Source organism: Natator depressus, chromosome 3 (assembly GCF_965152275.1).
Source record: "Natator depressus isolate rNatDep1 chromosome 3, rNatDep2.hap1, whole genome shotgun sequence".
Taxonomy (NCBI): Eukaryota; Metazoa; Chordata; order Testudines; family Cheloniidae; genus Natator; species Natator depressus.
In genome coordinates, this window is record NC_134236.1 from 111,608,895 (window position 1) to 111,627,276 (window position 18,382).

The 18,382-nt window shown below is 42.6% G+C and overlaps 1 protein-coding gene across 1 annotated transcript in view; it reads left to right on the top strand.

The window, feature by feature from the left end:
- Positions 1-18,382, top strand: part of ADGB (androglobin) — a 231,146-nt gene that overhangs the window by 143,447 nt on the left and 69,317 nt on the right. The window contains exons 23-25 of the mRNA XM_074948571.1: positions 3,282-3,375; positions 7,556-7,690; positions 11,695-11,848. Coding sequence (XP_074804672.1) covers positions 3,282-3,375; positions 7,556-7,690; positions 11,695-11,848 — 383 coding nt within the window. The remainder of the gene's footprint in view (positions 1-3,281; positions 3,376-7,555; positions 7,691-11,694; positions 11,849-18,382) is intronic.

Sequence of the window (18,382 nt, forward strand, 5' to 3'; positions counted from 1 at the left end):
GGCAAGCACCATATAAATTAACGGTGCTTCAGTCTATATTCATCATTCTGTTCTTCTGGAGATTTAGCTTTCCATGTGTCAGTTGCCAAGTGAGTTTTTCCTAACTCTTCTCTTTTGTTTGTCTCTACCTCTTCTTTCTAAAAAAAAAGAAAAAAAATGAGGAGTACTTGTGTCACCTTAGAGACTAACAAATTTATTTGGACATAAGCTTTTGTGGGCTAAAACCCACTTAATCGGATGCATGCAGTGGAAAATACAGTAGGAAGATATATATTGTGATAGACCCAGGCCAGTTGGGTACAGCAGAGTAGCCTTATTGGGATCCAGGAAGTGGGCAGGCGAAGCTCGCCCACTGCTAAAGGATCCCCCCCCCAGCCTAAGGGGGGGATCCACAGGACCTGGGAAACCAAATAATTACGGGGGATAACTAATGAACAACAGGGACGGGAGTGCGGTCAAAGGGTCAAACCAAGGGAACCGGACGGGGACACCGAGCAGAGAACCTCGGACAGCACCCACCGCTCCTCAAAGGCGTCAAGGGAGTCAGTGGACGCCGCCCAGAGGAACTCTGCCCGGAGGCGTGAACGGACAGAGGATCGGAAATAGGCCCCGCAGTCGCAGGAGACTCCATCGGCCAATACAGCAGAGTAGCAGAAGGCAGATCTACTGGCCACTGGATTAACAGTTTTCTGTTCCCTGACTGACCAGAGCAGGGGCTGCTCCAGGCTAATGAGAACACCTACTCCAATTAACCTGCAAAGAGTCAGGTGAGGCCATTAAGCTAATGTGACCACCTGACTCTAATTAAGGCCCCTCTGATAATATAAAAGGGCTCACTCCAGTCAGGCAGAGAGGAGCCAGAGGAGAGGAAGTGCAGCTGAAGGGCTGGTTAATGAAAACACCCTCAAGTCATTGGTAAGGGAGCCCTAAGGTAAGGGTGAAGAAGGAAGAAGCAGGAGAGCTGTGGGGAAGTGGCCCAGGGAAATGTAGGAACTATGGCAGTAAAAGGTTGGCTGCCAACAGCTGCTACCATTAGGGTCCCTGGGCTGGAACCCGGAGTAGAGGGCGGGCCCGGGTTCCCCCCTACCCACCACTACAGAAACACCTCCTGGGAGGGGAAAACAGGCCCCTGTCAGGACAGGCGGCTAAACATATATGATGGCATATATCACATTGGTAGATGTGCAGGTGAACGAGCCTCTGATAGTGTGGCTGATGTGATTAAGTCCTATGATGGTGTCCCTTGAATAGATATGTGGACACAGTTGGCAATGGGCTTTGTTGCAAGGATAGGTTCCTAGGTTAGTGTTTTTGTTGTGTGGTGTGTGGCTGCTGGTGAGTATTTGCTTCAGGTTGGGGGGCTGTCTGTAAGCGAGGACTGGCCTGTCTCCCAAGATCTGTGAGAGTGAGGGATTGTCCTTCAGGATAGATCCTTGATGACGCGCTGGAGAAGTTTAAGTTGGGGGCTGAAGGTGACGGCTAGTGGCGTTCTGTTACTTTCTTTGTTGGGCCTGTCCTGGAGTAGGTGACTTCTGGGTGTTCTTCTTGCTCTGTCAATCTGTTTCTTCACTTCAGCAGGTGGGTACTGTAATTTTAAGAACACTTGATAGAGATCTTGTAGGTGTTTGTCTGTCTGAGGGATTGGAGCAAATGCGGTTATATCATAGAGCTTGGCTGAAGACAATGGATCATGTGATGTGGTCTGGATGAAAGCTGGAGGCATGTAGGTAAGTATAGTGGTCAGTAGGTTTCCAGTATAGCGTGGTGTTTTTGTGGCCATCCCTTATTAGCACAATAGTGTCCAGGAAGTGAATCTCTTGTGTGGACTGGTCCAGGCTGAGGTTGATGGTGGGATGGAAATTGTTGAAATCATGGTGGAATTCCTCAAGGGCTTCTTTTCCATGGGTCCAGATGATGAAGATGTCATCAATGTAGTGTAAGTAGAGTAGGGGCATTAGAGGACAAGAGCTGAGGAAGCGTTGTTCTAAGTCAGCCATAAAAATGTTGGCATACTGTGGGGCCATGTGGGTACCTCTGCCATGTACAGTGGCCAAACCGGACAGTCTCTACACAAGAATAAATGGACACAAATCAGACATCAAGACTTATAACATTCAAAAACCAGTAGGAGAACACTTCAACCTCCCTGGTCACTCAGTTTCAGACCTAAAAGTTGCAATTCTCCAACAAAAAAACTTCAAAACCAGACTCCAACAAGAAACTGCAGAACTGGAATTAATTTGCAAACTGGACACCATTAAATTAGGCTTGAATAAAGACTGGGAGTGAATGGGTCATTACACAAAGTAAAAACTATTTCCCCATGCTAATTTTTTTTCCCTTACTGTTACTCACGCCTTCTTGTCAGCTGTTTGAAATGGGCCATCCTGATTATCACTACAAAAGGTTTTTTTTCCTCCTGCTGATAATAGCCCACCTTAATTAATTGGTCTTGTTACAGTTGGTATGGCAACACCCATTTTTTCATGTTTTCTGTGTATATATATCTTCCTACTGTATTTTCCACTGCATACATCCGATGAAGTGGGTTTTAGCCCACGAAAGCTTATGCCCAAATAAATTTGTTAGTCTCTAAGATAACACAAGTACTCCTCTTTTTTTTTTTGCTGATACAGACTAACATGGCTACCACTCTGAAACCTGTCTTCTTTCTCAGTTCTTACTTCTATCCACTGTTTTCCTTGTCTTTTACACATCTTATTTTTCTTCTCTCCCTCTAGTCTTTCATAATTATTTTTTTCTTCTTTCCCATATACCTATCCTGTTTTCTCTCCTACTGTCCCATTCATTTTTCTTCCTTTCTCCAGTCTTTGTTTAGATTTTTTCCCCTTCTTTTTTTAGCTCCTTGCATGTAGATTATGGTATTAACTACAAGGAAAAGTCAGTATAATTAAGCTTATAGTTAAATGTTCTGATCATTGCCTCTACTGATCACTGAAGTTATTTCATCTCCCTGCAGCATGTTATAATTTATATGGGGATGTGTACTTCAGTAAAAGGGACTGATCACATTGTTCTTCACTATAGCAGGAGGGCTGATCAGCATGTGACAAGGAGAATGATGATGATACTGGAAATTCACTGCCTCAAAGGAGAAATTAGCTTCCAGAAGTGCAAGAATTCTGTAAAATTTAAAATGAGAACATAACTTGATTCAGAACATGACTGACTTGCCTCGATTTTTTTCACACTTTTTTTTTAAAGAACAATGAAAAAGTTAGATATTTTGTGATTTTTCTAATGCATTTTGTTATTTTCAGGTACTAAGGAGAATGCTCATGTCAAAGAAACTCTACAAAAACTATGGTCTTTGATTGAATCAAATATTGAACAGTGTGGTGTAACTCTACTGAGGTATTATGTAATAAGTGAAAATTTTATATTGCAGCCTGTTCCGCACAACTCTTTGTATAACCATACAGCCAGTGTTTTATCAAAATAAATACGATGAAAGAGTGACTTGTTTTGAAATTTTCAAAACGTTGTTAAACATACAAAGCATTTGAGATTTTCAAAGAAGGTATAATGTATAGGCTTTATTCTGTTTCCCATATGCACCTCAAAAACATCTAGCAAATCTTCTAGTTAAGCTGGAGTATTGCCTCCCTGCTATCTTTGTTGTGTTCACAGTTTGGGTATTCTACAGTAAATTTTACTAATGTAAATATGGTATTGATCTTTTGGTAATTGTCCACTAAGTTGCTTTAAAAAAAAGTATAAAGTCATGTAACCCTTTCCTTTAGGGAGACCTTGTCTTCACTAGAAAACTAGCAATAGTTACACTAACTACTTTTGCCGGCAAACCCTCCTAGTGGAAATGCAGCTTATATTGCAGTATGGCTGACACCAGTTGCCCAGACAAAATAAGTTATACCACTTTTTTGTGATATAAAAATATGCCACTTTTTTAGTGATATAATTGCTTCTACACTAGGACTTTTGCCATCACAGCTATGTTGGTTAGGGATGTGATTTTTTTTTCCACATTCCTAACCAACATAGCTATGTTGGAAAAACTTAAAAAACATAGTTCAAGCTAGAGCCTTCTTTGCAACAGTACAAAGGAGGCTACCTAAGGGCCCACCTCCCTGCAGAGTCCACCAGTCCTGGACTCATGGCAAAGTCTTTGCTAGGAAATGAGGGGGGGAAATGTTGCAAGGATTTCTCCTGGCATTTCATAACTTAATTGGCCGTGGCAGTGCTGACATAAATTCTCCCACACAAATAAGGAAATGACCAAAAATAGACACAAGAGAAAAAATACCTAAATAACTTAAACAAAAAGTGATAAAACATTGATACAAGGGTTCCATGTATAACTGCATTAAATTAAATCAGATTTTAAGATTGTTTAAAGTTAATGATGGCAAAGTTTGGCTCCACTGTGTGACTTTGACTCTTTGTTCAAGTGAAACGGGCGTATTATCATCCATGTGATGGGTTGGATCCACCTTCCGGGGTGCCACCTGTTGTACTGGGGACCCACTGAGCCCACCCATTCCACCAGTCTGGGCTTCCTCATCCTATCCTGCTGCGCAGGCACACACACACACACACACACAGAGGTAGGGACACACCCAGCTGTAGAATCGCACAGAATCACACAGCTGCAATCGGCTCTGTGCGGGAAGATTCAGCTCAGGGATTACCCAGCATTCAAGTGCACACACCCTCTGGAGTATAAACCCAAAATCATACTGTCTTGCACTGTATAGAGATTTATACAGCGTACGCTCATGAAATTCACTCCCTCCCTCAATGTGGAGGAAGTTATGCAAAGCTTCCCCCACCCCCGCACTCCCCCAGTTATGAATTGCACAAACTGGGTTTTAGAATAAACGAAAAACAAGTTTATTACCTACAAAAGGTAGATTTTAAATGATTATAAGGGACAGCAAACAGAATAAAGCAGATCACCGAGCAAATAAAACACACGCAAACTAAGCTTATTACACTAAATTAACTGGATAATATTATTAGCAAATTCCTAAATGTTGTTTTATGCAGGTTGCAGAGTCCCTTGAAGGTAAACTGCACTGCTTGCAGCTTAAATCTCCAGGTATTCCTTTCACAGTCTAGATCTCTCTCACCTGGGCTCAGCGGGAATCCTTTGTTTCCCAGTTTGACCCCCACCCCCCTCTAAATGGAAAAACACTAGAAGTCCAAGATGTGGTCTAGTACCAGACATGATCACCTGACCCTGCAGTGTCAAAGCAGCATCCCAAGAAACTTCTCAGGAAGGAGGGAGATTAGTATCTTCAAAGTCCTATTGTCCTTTCTAATGACCCATCCAGGCTGATTGCATACTGTCTGGTGGGCGTTCCCAAATGTACATACAGTTGTAATTGTTACATAGTCAATATTCCTAACTTCAGATACAGAAATGATACATGCATACAAATAAGATAATCATATTCAGTAAATCATAATCTTTCCAATGATCTCACATGACCCATCTTCCATAAAATTCATCTTAGTTATGCCATATTCATATCATAAGCATATTTCTATGAAGAATATGGGGTGTAATGTCACAGGGCATATGCCTGGGCATGAAACCATGCAGCAGTGCATCGCCTGAGCAATGCCTATTCAAACGTGTCTTGATTTGTACACTGTCTTCCTATAAAATACTATGTCAAGTTCAAGGTCTCTGTCCTTTTCTTCAAGGCTCGCAGGGAGCTGGGCCCAGGATACCTAAAAAAACCTAAATCTCAGAGCCAGTCCAAGAGTTTGTGGGTTTGTTATAACATTACCTTAATAACAAAAAAGGTCAGTCATTTACTTACAGATGAAAACAGTTATTCAAGGAACAATTCAAGGTAGCGGCAGCAGCAGAGAGCAGAAGCACCAACTTTCTCTTTCTCTCTCTCTCTGTGCTCCCTTCTCTATCATATTGACCCACCAGCAGAGACAGTAGCCAGAACTCACTCTCCCATTCTTCCCAGAACAAATCACTGACAGAGGCAGCAGCAAAGAGTATAGGTTGCTGCCTTTTTGCTGTCCCTCATCCTGCTCTCCTGCATCCCCAGGGAAGCAAAGCATCATCAGAGACAGATCTTCCACTTTGTTCCATTTAAAAAAACCTCCTTTTGCATAATGTTAAACTCCTAATGGCACTAACACACGCAATGACAGCATGCAATATCCTCCTTCACAGGTGATCCATCCATCTAGAAAGGACTATTGGGGAGATCATGGTCAGAGTCCCTCAGAGAGGCAGCTCAGTGGAGAGAAGCTTTGACACCCAAGTGCTCTCCCTATATTTATATCTGCTTCTCCTTTGAGTTCCCTTGTAGAGGGGAGGTCAAACTTTTTCACTGGTGACCCCTTTCACTCAGCAAGCCTCTAAGTGAGACCCCCCCTTATAAATTAAAAACACTTTTTTTATATTTAACAGTATTGTAAATGCTGGAGGTGAAGCAGGGTTTGGGGTGGAGGCTGACAACGTGTGACCCCCCACAGAATAACCTCACGACCTCCGGAGGGGTCAAAACCCCCAGTTCGAGAATCCCTGGCATAGAGCAAGTTTTTTTGTGTGTTTTAGGTCAGCTACGGCTAAGAGCATGCTCCTCTTTGACATCTATCTTAACTCCTGTCTTGCTTTTACTAAGCAAGACTCAAAGAGGTTGTTTTTTCTTAGAGGTGGTTTTCACTTTGACCATGGTTGGCTCCTGTAATTCCTCTCTTTTTCCTCTTTTCAGTTTTCTGCCTTCCCTTTGCTTTTTCTGTTCACTTATATGTATTATACCTTGGTGCCTCAAGCTATGTATCAGGTGACATTTCTGACATTGTTTTTATTACTGAAAGTTATTGGTAAAAATACATTGAACCAATTCAGTGATCAGATTGATTATGACCTTCATCAAGAACAACAACTTGGGTGGGAACTTACTTATCTCATTTACAATTTTGCAGCTATGATCTTGGATTCTTCCTGTGAGAAAGGAGTCCTTCTGGACACATTTGAAATGTAGGATCCTTGGGTTTGCTTTAAAGTGCTTCTTGTTCAAAGAAGTGTTTTAAAGGTAAAATTAAGCTTTTAATCTTCAAATGGGGCCTCAGAAGAAAAACTACAAGATGGCAGCATGATGGGAGGGAAAGGAAACTACACTGGATGATTAGAAATTGTAAAGAAGTTTTGTAAAAGCAATGAAATCTTGGGTGCTACATGCAATTGGTCTTTGGCCTTGTGCCACTCAGGAGATATGCCATAATCACAATATGAACACAGATGTGACAACCGTCCCCTATTGGTCATTAGGAGAGACTGAACCCAGGACTTCTAGCTTCAAAGTACAGGACTTATCACTTGAGGTAAAGGAGTAATCATCATTAACTGTTAGCGGTAGTAGGTTGTTATCCTTTCATATGGACCAGCCAGTAGGGAAGGACATATAACACACACTGTACCAATGGGTCACATATACCCTGGTGTTCTTCCTTACATGTAGAAGCTGAAGTCAAGATCTATGTCTTCTCCTTATTACGTTTAAGTATTCATCTCTTTTATTTTTGTCTTTTTTTTTTCCAGAGAAATGTTTAAAAGCAACTGTAAGTTGATCAAAAAATACCCCTGCTATGAGGATGAATGGGCTAAAACAACTTTTGCTGATTATGCTGTAACGTATTTTGATCAGCCACCAAATTTTTGGTTTGTGGTTTTTAGGTGAGTTTCAAATATTCTTATGTGGAAATAATTTATTATAGAGAAGCAGTAGCCTCTACACATTCAAAGTGGCAGCCAGCTTTCAATATAAAGCCCTATTTTACCTCACCTAAAACTCTGTTTTGGAAAACTGGATGGGCATGAAATTGCCAAAAGTTAGTCTGAAGGCAATGGAGAATGTCTGTGAAAGTTTGAAAACAATTCATTTAACTGGTTTTGAATTACAGGTAAAAAAATACTCTGACTTGGGTGTCTCCGTTTTTGGGTGTCCAACTTGAGGCACCATAAAGGGGCCTAATTTTCAGATGGCAAGTGCTCAGCAATTTTGGGAAACATCAAACCTTTCAAGGTGTCAAAAGTTGGGTATCCAAAATCACTAATCAGTTGTTTGAATTTTGGCCACATTGTTAAATGAATTCAGATTTTTTTAAAATAAAATGACTATTTTGATAGTAGAAGTAATATTATTTTAAAACTTCTGTGAAAGTATGAACAATAGAGAGTAAAAAATAATCATCTATGACATTGGGTTTTAAAAACAACCTTTTTAAAATTTAAGTCTAGAATTAGAAACTACAAAAAAGATACCATGTTACATCATCTTTGTCTTCTCCTTTTTCCTGCTAGCTGGGCTCAGGTCCCAGATCAGTTTTTACAGACTTGTTGGGCCAGTGCTAACTCCATATCCACTCTGTCCTCCCGTACAGAGTCAGTCCACCATTTTCTTGTCTTTTGTCTTGATCTTTGCACACAAACTCTAGTGGCAAATGCCTCCCTATCAGGATTTACTTCATCCATCCTGCATACATGCTGTCACAGGGTGGTTCCCTATCAGTCGTTTCTTACCTTAAGAATAGACAACACCCACTCCAGATCTCCTTCACCACCAGCTATTCCAGCAGCCCACCACCACTAATGCTATTTACATTTTATAACTCCCAGCCAGCTCCCCCACTTGCTTCTGGGGAAGGGAGCAGTACTAGCAGCAGCCACCTCTGCCTTTCTTCAGGGTCTTAGCTCCCCCACCCAGGGCTTCCTTCCTCTCCATTTATCTGCTCCCAGCTGATGGGGTTACTTCCTCCTCTAATTAGCCCCTCAGCTATAGCTGCACTTGTTAATTGATCCTGTAAGTAGGTCCCAATTAACCTATATTGGTGGGGATTTGAATGACAGGATACTGACTCTGCACCCCTGTTACACATGCCCATATCATCTCATCTCAGCCTCCTCTCTTGCATCTTCTCTCTGATACTGCAGACCTTGGTCTCACACCTGATGACATTCTGCATTTGGTCCAGTAATGCCACCTCTTCACTGCCCTAAGACATCTCATTTCAATGGTGTCAGGTGTTCTCAAGTGCTTCTCTTTGGTTTCCAATGTCTCTGGTACATACAGAAGAGTGGTCTTATTGTGGTTTGGTATAATTGTCCCTGAAGTAGCCTGGGCGTCTGGTTATCATAGATCTCTCCACTTATCTTGTGCCAGACTTTTCCCATGCTCAGCAGTCTTGCCTGCTGTTCTCTGTTGATTTCTCCATTTGCTTCTAACCAGCCTCCACAGTTCTTCAGTGTATAAACCTGATTTATATACTGGCCCTCAATATTGATATTCATCTGTCTTGGTTTTGTGCAAGTCACTTGCATGATTTCAGTTTTTTCTGTACTCATTTTTAGGCCATAGTTTGTTAGTTCCCTGTTACAGACATCAATCACCTGAACCAGATCTTCCTCCCTCTTGGCCATTAGCACAGTTATCATCTGCTTAGATAACCTTTGTACCACCTTCCATTTGGCTTTGCCTACTTATGAACGGTTTCAGAGTAACAGCAGTCTTAGTCTGTATTCGCAAAAAGAAAAAGAGTACTTGTTGCACCTTAGAGACTAACCAATTTATTTGAGCATAAGCTTTCATGAGCTACAGCTCATTTCATCGGATGCATACTGTGGAAAATACAGAAGATGTTTTTATACACACAGACCATGAAAAAATGGGTGTTTATCACTACAAAAGGTTTTCTCTCCCCCCACCCCACTCTCCTGCTGGTAATAGCTTATCTAAAGTGATCACTCTCCTTACAATGTGTATGATAATCAAGGTGGGCCATTTCCAGCACAAATCCTACTTATGAAGTCCATCAAAATTATGAATAGTAATGGAATAAGCATAGATCACTGGTGGAGTACAACCTTCACCTCAAAACCCCCTGTTGCACTGAAAGGCATCTAACTTTTTATCTTGGAACTATGTGACAAAGTATACCAGGCCCTGAGGTTCCCTGCTGGAGGCCTCACAGTACTACCTCATCCCGCCCCAGGAAAGAGCAGTAGAGGTGAGTCCTCCAGGCTGCCTCAAGTGACTGCGAGGAAGCAGCCAATCAGAAAGAGGCTGTAGGGAGCAGCCAATCAGAGTCCAGCAAGCTCATATAAAAAGGAACTGCTGGACAGAGCAGGATCAGTTGCTGGCAGGGACCAGGGGAGTAAGAAAGGTGCTCTTGGCTGGCTGCAGGAAATCAAGAAAGACTTCAGCCTTGGAGTAAGGGTGAAGGGGATGGTGGGGAAGTGGCGCAGGGAACAGTAGCAACAGCAAGAGAGTAAATAGTTAAAGGGAAGCAGCAGGTGGCTGCTACTTTACAGGGTCCCTGGGTTGGGACCTGGAGTCATGGACAGCCCTGGGTCCCCCCACCAGCCATTGAGGAAGTGCCTTAAGCCCTGAGTGACTCAGCTGGAGAGTTGGGGCAATAGGTGAAGAGTCTCCAGGGAGGAAGCCCTTGGGCATTGCTTCATATCAGAGCAGGGACAATTTAAGAGAGCCCAGGGAGGGCTGCAGGAAGAGACCAACCAAGGGTACTGTGATAGGCCCTGTTGGACTTGTCCCCCAGAAGGGGTTTGTTGTGTTCACATATGAACTGTGTGTGACTTAGCCAGAGGGTGGTAGCCAGCAGGAGGCACCGCAAGCAGCTGAATAAAGAGCACGTGCATGTACATATTCGATAGAGGGAGCTCATGAGAAGCAAGTGGGCCCCGTAACAAATCATCATACAGACCCATCACCATCTGGACAAGTGCCTCTGGTACTCCAAAGGAACATAGCAGGGGCACCAGCTGTCATCTAGGTACTAGGTACTTTGTCAAATGCTTTCTCCTAATCGATGAAAGCCTAACCATGCTTGACATTTCCCTCCAGCTTCTTTTCCACCAGCTGTCTAGTGGTGAACATCTGTAGTCTCTTTCCTTTCCTAAAACAGGCTCCACTATTCAATGAATGTTACTATCCTTGTTTCTCTAACAGTTTCATGCAGTGGGACAGCAGCTTAATTCCTCGGTACTTGAACAGTTGTGTATGTCACTTTTGTGTTTGCATATTGGTATCACTATGGGCTTTCTACATTCTCTTGGGATTATCTTCTCTTTACAAACTGCGTGCAGGTCTCATGTAAGCCAGTATACACCAATCAACCTATATTACAAGATCCATATTACATAAGGAGCATATAATAATGAGCATATTTTGCACCACATTATAATAAGTAAGCTACAGCACATGTAAGCATGTGTGTCTCTATTAGTTACTTGCACATTTTGGGGGTCCAGTGCTTTCAATCACTTAAGTTCAAGTATCTGCTATAACTGACTATTTGAATTGTAGTTTTTACAATTAAAGAAACTTTTAACATATTTTTAGATTTTTCCCCCCAAAGTGAAATTGCAATTTAAAAGGTTTTTAAACAAATAATGTTTGTAACCCTATAAAATTAGTTTATATTCAGATTTTTAAAGATTGCAACGCCTGCAGCTAGTTATTGTTGTTGATGGCTTTGTTGGAGGTGGGGTTAGTTAGGACAAAACTACACAACATCTAACATTTCTAATTTTGAGCAGCTGGAAGGTACACACAAAGACACACGCACAATTATTGTTATATTACAGCATCCACTTTATTAGTGAAAAGCAGTTTGAAATTGAAAACATTTTTCAAAAGAGCTGTTACCTCTCTTTTACTGTAGGGAAACATTTCATGTGACAGAAGATATGCTTGTAGTACCAAAGGTATACACTACCATCCCTACCTGTATGCTCCATGTTGTAGATAATGACACACTGGAAGAAATGCCACACATCTTTCTCAAAGTGGCCCCTCATGTTTATACCAAGAATAAGGTAAGTCCAAACATCTGTGGAGTACAACATCACTATAGAAATAATAATGGTGGTTATAAAGATATAGGCCAAGCTCCTCTAACTTCACAGGACTTGCACATATCTCAAAAGCACACATAATTTTAATTTATCTGGTTGGTCCAGAAAAGAGGCTGCCACAGCTGCAGTTCGATTCCAAGCCTCTTCCACTGCAGAAAATACCTTTTCCTTTCCTTGAAGTTTGCTGTTATCTCCAAAAGAGGATCAGTCTCCCAACTTCCCTAGTTAAAGTATTGCTGCATTTATCCCTGACACTATAGTGGTAATTGCTAATCCTGTTTCTCTATTGGACCTAGTATGTAGTATGGAGGAGCAGGAACAAACCTATGAATCTAGCACAAATAGTCTTTCATATATGGGAGACAGGGGTATGCCACCCAACTACTATGATGCTGGCAATGATGAGGCTAATATCAAGGCATGTGCATTTTCACATGCAGTATTTGGTTACTGTGACCCCAATGCTGACTGCTAGTTATTGTTTTAGACATGGTTCCGCAAAAGTGCCTGAATTACTTCAGAAACATTAATGTATTAAAGTTAACACTCTTAAAAATTAGCTTTTAAGGGTAAATTTTCAAAAACTGAAACTTAACATGTATCTGCAAAACCTACACAATACCCAAACAGGTAATTTCAGATGGAAATGATGGATTTGAGTGTGCGGTATTTGAGATGTAAATGATGTGTGCAAATTGTCAATTGTGCAGACAATGGGCAGGAAGATGGCAAGCCTAGACTACCAATTTTTTTTTCAAAATTAGCTCAGGTAACTTGTCTTCTACTCCCTCATTCCACCCTTTAGTCTGTTCCTTCCACTGTTGCGTGAGATGTCTTAGACAAGGAATGTATTTGCATTTGTTTGTATAGCACCTAGCACAGTGAGGCCCGATCTTTTTCTGAGCCTCTAGGCGCAGCTGTAATACAATATTAATAATTTTTGTTTGCTGGCATAGCTTTCAGGAACAGTACACCTTTAATCTGAGTCACTGTTTATTAATGTTTTGGTTTTGAGAAATGGAAACATTGAGACTTCACTCAATCTTCAACATCAAAATAGCAATGATGTGCATGTACTGAGAAATATACCTCATAACTCATTCCTTAAAAAATTACAACTTGATTGTAATCAAGTATTTGTAGAAATGCGCATTGTAAGATGAATTGTACAATATTGTAATGCTTACATATATTATTTAAATTAGTAAATTGATTTTTGGGAGGGAGCCTGGGCAGGTGTTCCTTTTTAAGTACTGGATAAAATCGCATAAAATTAAACTCAGTTGTTTGTAGGAATCAGTGTTTTACAGTTCTTTGAGTAGTGACCCTATGTGCCTTTGATTGGCGATTTCTCATAGCAGTCAGTGTCCATTCAACCCATCCATGTGTGTTACTCCACCTAATGCTCCATACCATTGCTATATAGTACTGTCTGGGCTAACAGTCGTCAGTTCCTTCACCACCACCCTGGCTTGAGATGGAGCCTTAGCTAGCTGTCCGGGTTGAGTTTTTTTTCTGTTGTTAGTGTATATAGTAGTGAGTAATACTGTAGTTAGTTATATATTCATTTCTTTTTTACAAAAATATTTTTAAAAATTAAGTAAATTTTATACATATTTGCTTTAGATTAAGTAAATATAAATCTCATATTTATATAAAGACTTATAAATATAAATCTTTTAGGTAGTTTCCCCCAGGGGGAGTGACTTTTTTCTCCCTTTCCAAGAGTATGCCCAGGTCTCCCAGAATCAATAATTGCCTGTCATGCCAGGAGGCAATCCTGGTAAATGATAGACATGCCTGCTGCATCCATTGCCTTGGGGAATCACTCATTCCCCAAAAGTGAAACTTCTGACTGGTATTAAAATCTAAAGTAAAAAAAGAACGAGATAAAACTTGTATTCCTTATGATGGAGAGTTCACTGTGTCTGTCCTCTGAACCAGGCCAGGAGCACCCCTTTTTACCATGGTCTCTGAGTAAGTCGGCTGCCTCTTCTATCTCTGAGCCACACTCCTGGAGGGCATCTGAGACAAAGACTCAAGATTCCTCTTATAAGTCTTCCAAGGACCAGGACCCAAGTTCTCCAGGTAGTGAATCTACCTCAAAGAAGTTGAAGTCGTCAGCACCCCCAGATCCCATCAGTCTCTGGCATGGTACCCATGAGGCGCCTGGTTTTTTAGGTACTGAGCGCTCTGACAAATTTAGAGACTCTAAGGTATTGGGCTCCAAGAGGCCATCAGTACCAACAGGAGACTGCAGAGGCAAGAAGAGCTCTACCATGGTACTGAAAAAGACCACTCAACCTCCATCAGGTTTCCCCCAGAAGTGTTCAAAACTCGCAGTACCGTCCACTCCTTTGGCTACCTTTATCTCAAGCCATGGACACAGTACCAACAACACTCTTGGTACTGCAAGATTTCGGGTTTCCCTGAGACCTCGCAGTGTCAGACTCCTGGTTCGCTATTGCTTGGTTCTGATCTCTGCTCAGTACCGAGAACCTCCAGGTCTCCGGATGCCCACCTACTACCAATGGCAGAACCTCACATTTCCTCAATCCTGAGAGCATCCAGATCCCCAAACATATGTCCAGGACCAGTGGTGGTACCTCAAGCTCCTTCTGCTGCCCCACCATTACTGAGTGTCTCAGAGAGGAGGATTATGATGAAGACTTTGCCTCAGCTGCCCAAATATCAGTGCATGGCTCTCCACTCCACCCCATGAAGGCTTTTTTTCCCTGAGGTCACTCATCACAGACATCCAAAGCTAGCATCCTGCTGAGGCAAGCACCCATGGATTCTGCCACCCATGCCATATGCACCACCCCCTTGAAATCCCTGAGTGGCTTATCACCATCAGTTCTCTAGGGCCTCAAGCTCTGCCCTTCACAAAGACAGACAACCCTTCTCACCCGCCCTTTCCAGGAGACTGGAGTCTCAGGAAGAGGTTTTTGAGGAACAGGAGACCAGGGCTGATGAGGAGATCTCTGCATCTGTGAACATCTCTTCTTCATCCCCAGATGAAGCTGGCATGCCACCTCCACCATCCTGGGTTGATGATTTTAAGCAGTGTCAAGAGCTCATCAGTAGGGTCACAGATTCTTTACAGATCCCCCTTAAGGAGCTTGAAGAACTACATCATATACTGTTCGACATCCTCCATACAGCCTCCTTTGCCTGCATTGCCCTGCCAGTGAATGAAGCACTCCTGGACCTGGCAAAGATCATCTGGTAGCCTCAATTCCTCCCATGTGCAAAAGGACAGATAAAAAATATTGCTCCCTTTTAAGAGAATAAGAATTCTTATTTTCTTACCCATCTTCTAATTTCTTTGGGGTTGAGGCAGTTAATGAACGTGGAAGGCAGCACCACATTAAATCTATGCCCTATGATAACCTCCTTGGCAGAAAATCTTATTACTTTACAGTTTAGAATCACCAATGATCAGGCCTTAATGGCAAAGTATAACCACATAAACCATACTAAGCTAAACTCCTTTATTGAACATCTGTCAGCAGAACACAGAGAGCAGTTACAGGCAATTGTTGCAGAAGGCCAGCTCCTTGCCAGGATAACTCTGTAGGCTTCTCTTGATGCTGCCGATACTGCCACTCATTCAGTTTACACAGCAGTAGTTATGAGTAAGGCTACGTTTTGGTCACAGGTATTTTTAGTAAAAGTCATGGACATGTGTCAAGGTTCCTCCCCCACTCTGAACTCTAGGGTACAGATGTGGGGACCTGCATGAAAAACCTCCTAAGCTTATCTTTACCAGCTTAGGTCAAAACTTCCCCAAGGTACAAAATATTCCACCCTTTTGTCCTTGGATTGGCCGCTACCACCACCAAACAAATACTGGTTACTGGGGAAGAGCTGTTTGGACACGTCTTTCCCCCCAAAATACTTCCCAAAACCTTGCACCCCACTTCCTGGACAAGGTTTGGTAAAAAGCCTCACCAATTTGCCTAGGTGACTACAGACCCAAACCCCTGGATCTGAGAACAATGAAAAAGCATTCAGTTTTCTTACAAGAAGACTTTTAATAAAAATAGAAGTAATTAGAAATAAGAAATCCCCCCTGTAAAATCAGGATGGTAAATACCTTACAGGGTAATTAGATTCAAAACATAGAGAACCCCTCTAGGCAAAAACCTTAAGTTACAAAAAAGATACACAGACAGAAATAGTTATTCTATTCAGCACAATTCTTTTCTCAGCCATTTAAAGAAATCATAATCTAACACATACCTAGCTAGATTACTTACTAAAAGTTCTAAGGCTTCATTCCTGGTCTATCTCCGGCAAAGACAAAATGTAGACAGAACACACAAACCCTTTGTTTCTCTCCCTCCTCCCAGCTTTTGAAAGTATCTTGTCTCCTCATTGGTCATTTTGGTCAGGTGCCAGCGAGGTTACCTTTAGCTTCTTAACCCTTTACAGGTGAGAGGAGATTTCCTCTGGCCAGGAGGGATTTTAAAGGGGTTTACCCTTCCCTTTCTATTTATGACACGCCCCCCAAATCTCAGCTAGGGTGAAACACTGGCTGGGATTTCTTCCTGGAGCTCTAGGAAAACAGAGTTAATAAGACACATGCATCTCTAAATATGCTACCAAGTACATAAAGACTAACAATATTTTCCACATCTCAAGGACGATTTTAACCAGTTGAGTCTGGGAAACTTTCACGTGAGAGTGCATCAGCCACTTTGTTAGAAGCTCCTGAGATGTGTTGGATGTCGAAATCAAAATCTTGGAGAGCTAAACTCCACCGAAGAAGTTTTTTGTTATTTTCTTTGACGGTGTGAAGCCACTTCAGTGCAGCATGGTCGGTTTGCAGGTGGAAACGCCGTCCCCAAACATATGGGCGTAGCTTTTCCAGAGCGTAGACAATGGCGTAACATTCTTTTTCAGTGATTGACCAGTTGCTTTCCCTCTCAGACAGTTTTTTGCTGAGAAACACTACAGGGTGGAATTCTTGATCAGGTCCTTTCTGCATTAAAACTGCTCCCACACCACGCTCGGACGCATCTGTGGTTACTAGGAACGGTTTGTCAAAGTCTGGGGCCCTTAGTACAGGGTCAGACATGAGTGTCGCTTTAAGCTTGTTAAAGGCCTTCTGACACTTTTCGGTCCACTGCACAGCATTTGGCTGTTTCTTTTTGGTTAGGTCTGTCAGTGGGGCGGCGATTTGGCTGTAGTGCGGTACAAATCGTCTGTAATAACCGGCCAAGCCTAAAAAGGATTGAACCTGTTTCTTTGACTTTGGGACAGGCCACTTTTGGATAGCATCCACTTTGGCCTGTAGGGGGCTGATAGTTCCTTGACCCACCTGGTGTCCAAGGTAAGTCACTTTGTTTAGGCCTATTTGACACTTCTTAGCCTTAACAGTTAGTCCTGCCTCCCTTATGCGCTCAAGGACTTTTTGTAGATGTTCCAGGTGGTCTGCCCAGGAATCCGAAAATATGGCCACATCATCAAGGTAGGCGACTGCATATTCTCCTAATCCCGCTAGGAGACCATCTACAAGTCTTTGGAAGGTGGCGGGTGCATTTCGCAGCCCGAAAGGGAGTACATTAAATTCATACAGCCCGAGATGTGTGGTGAAGGCTGACCTTTCCTTGGCAGATTCATCTAGCGGTACCTGCCAGTACCCCTTGGTTAAGTCCAAGGTAGAGATGAACTGGGCCCGTCCCAGTTTCTCTAATAGTTCATCTGTGCGTGGCATTGGATAGTTGTCTGGGCGAGTTACAGCATTTAGCTTACGGTAGTCCACGCAAAAACGTATCTCCCCATCTGGTTTGGGAACTAGAACCACTGGAGATGCCCATGCACTTTCAGAGGGGCGGATTACACCCATCTGTAACATATCCTGGATCTCCCGTTCTATAGCAGTTTTAGCTTGAGGAGACACTCGGTAAGGTTGGACTCTAATTGGGCGAGCATTACCTGTGTCAATGGAGTGGTATGCCCGTTCAGTCAGTCCTGGGGTGGCTGAGAACGTTGGCGCGTAGCTAGTGCACAGCTCCTGGATCTGCTGTCGCTGCATACGCCCAAGGGTCATGGAGAGGTTCACCTCTTCCACACCACCAGCACATTTCCCTTCGTAGTAGACACCTTCAGGCCACTCAGCGTCGTCTCCTCCCTGGGCTGTAAACTGACAAACCTTTAATTCTCTGGAATAAAAGGGCTTTAGAGAATTAATATGGTACACCTTAGGCTTTCGGTTGAAGGTGGGGAATGCTATGAGATAATTAACAGCTCCCAGGCGCTCCTGGACCGTGAATGGCCCTTCCCACGATGCTTCCATTTTATGGGCCTGGAGCGCCTTTAAGACCATGACCTGGTCCCCTACTTTGAAGGAACGCTCTCTGGCATGTTTATCATACCAGGCTTTTTGCTCTTTTTGAGCATCCTGTAAGTTTTCTTTAGCAAGGGCTAAAGAGGTTCGGAGGGTGTTTTGTAGGTTGGTTACAAAGTCCAGAATGTTAGTTCCTGGAG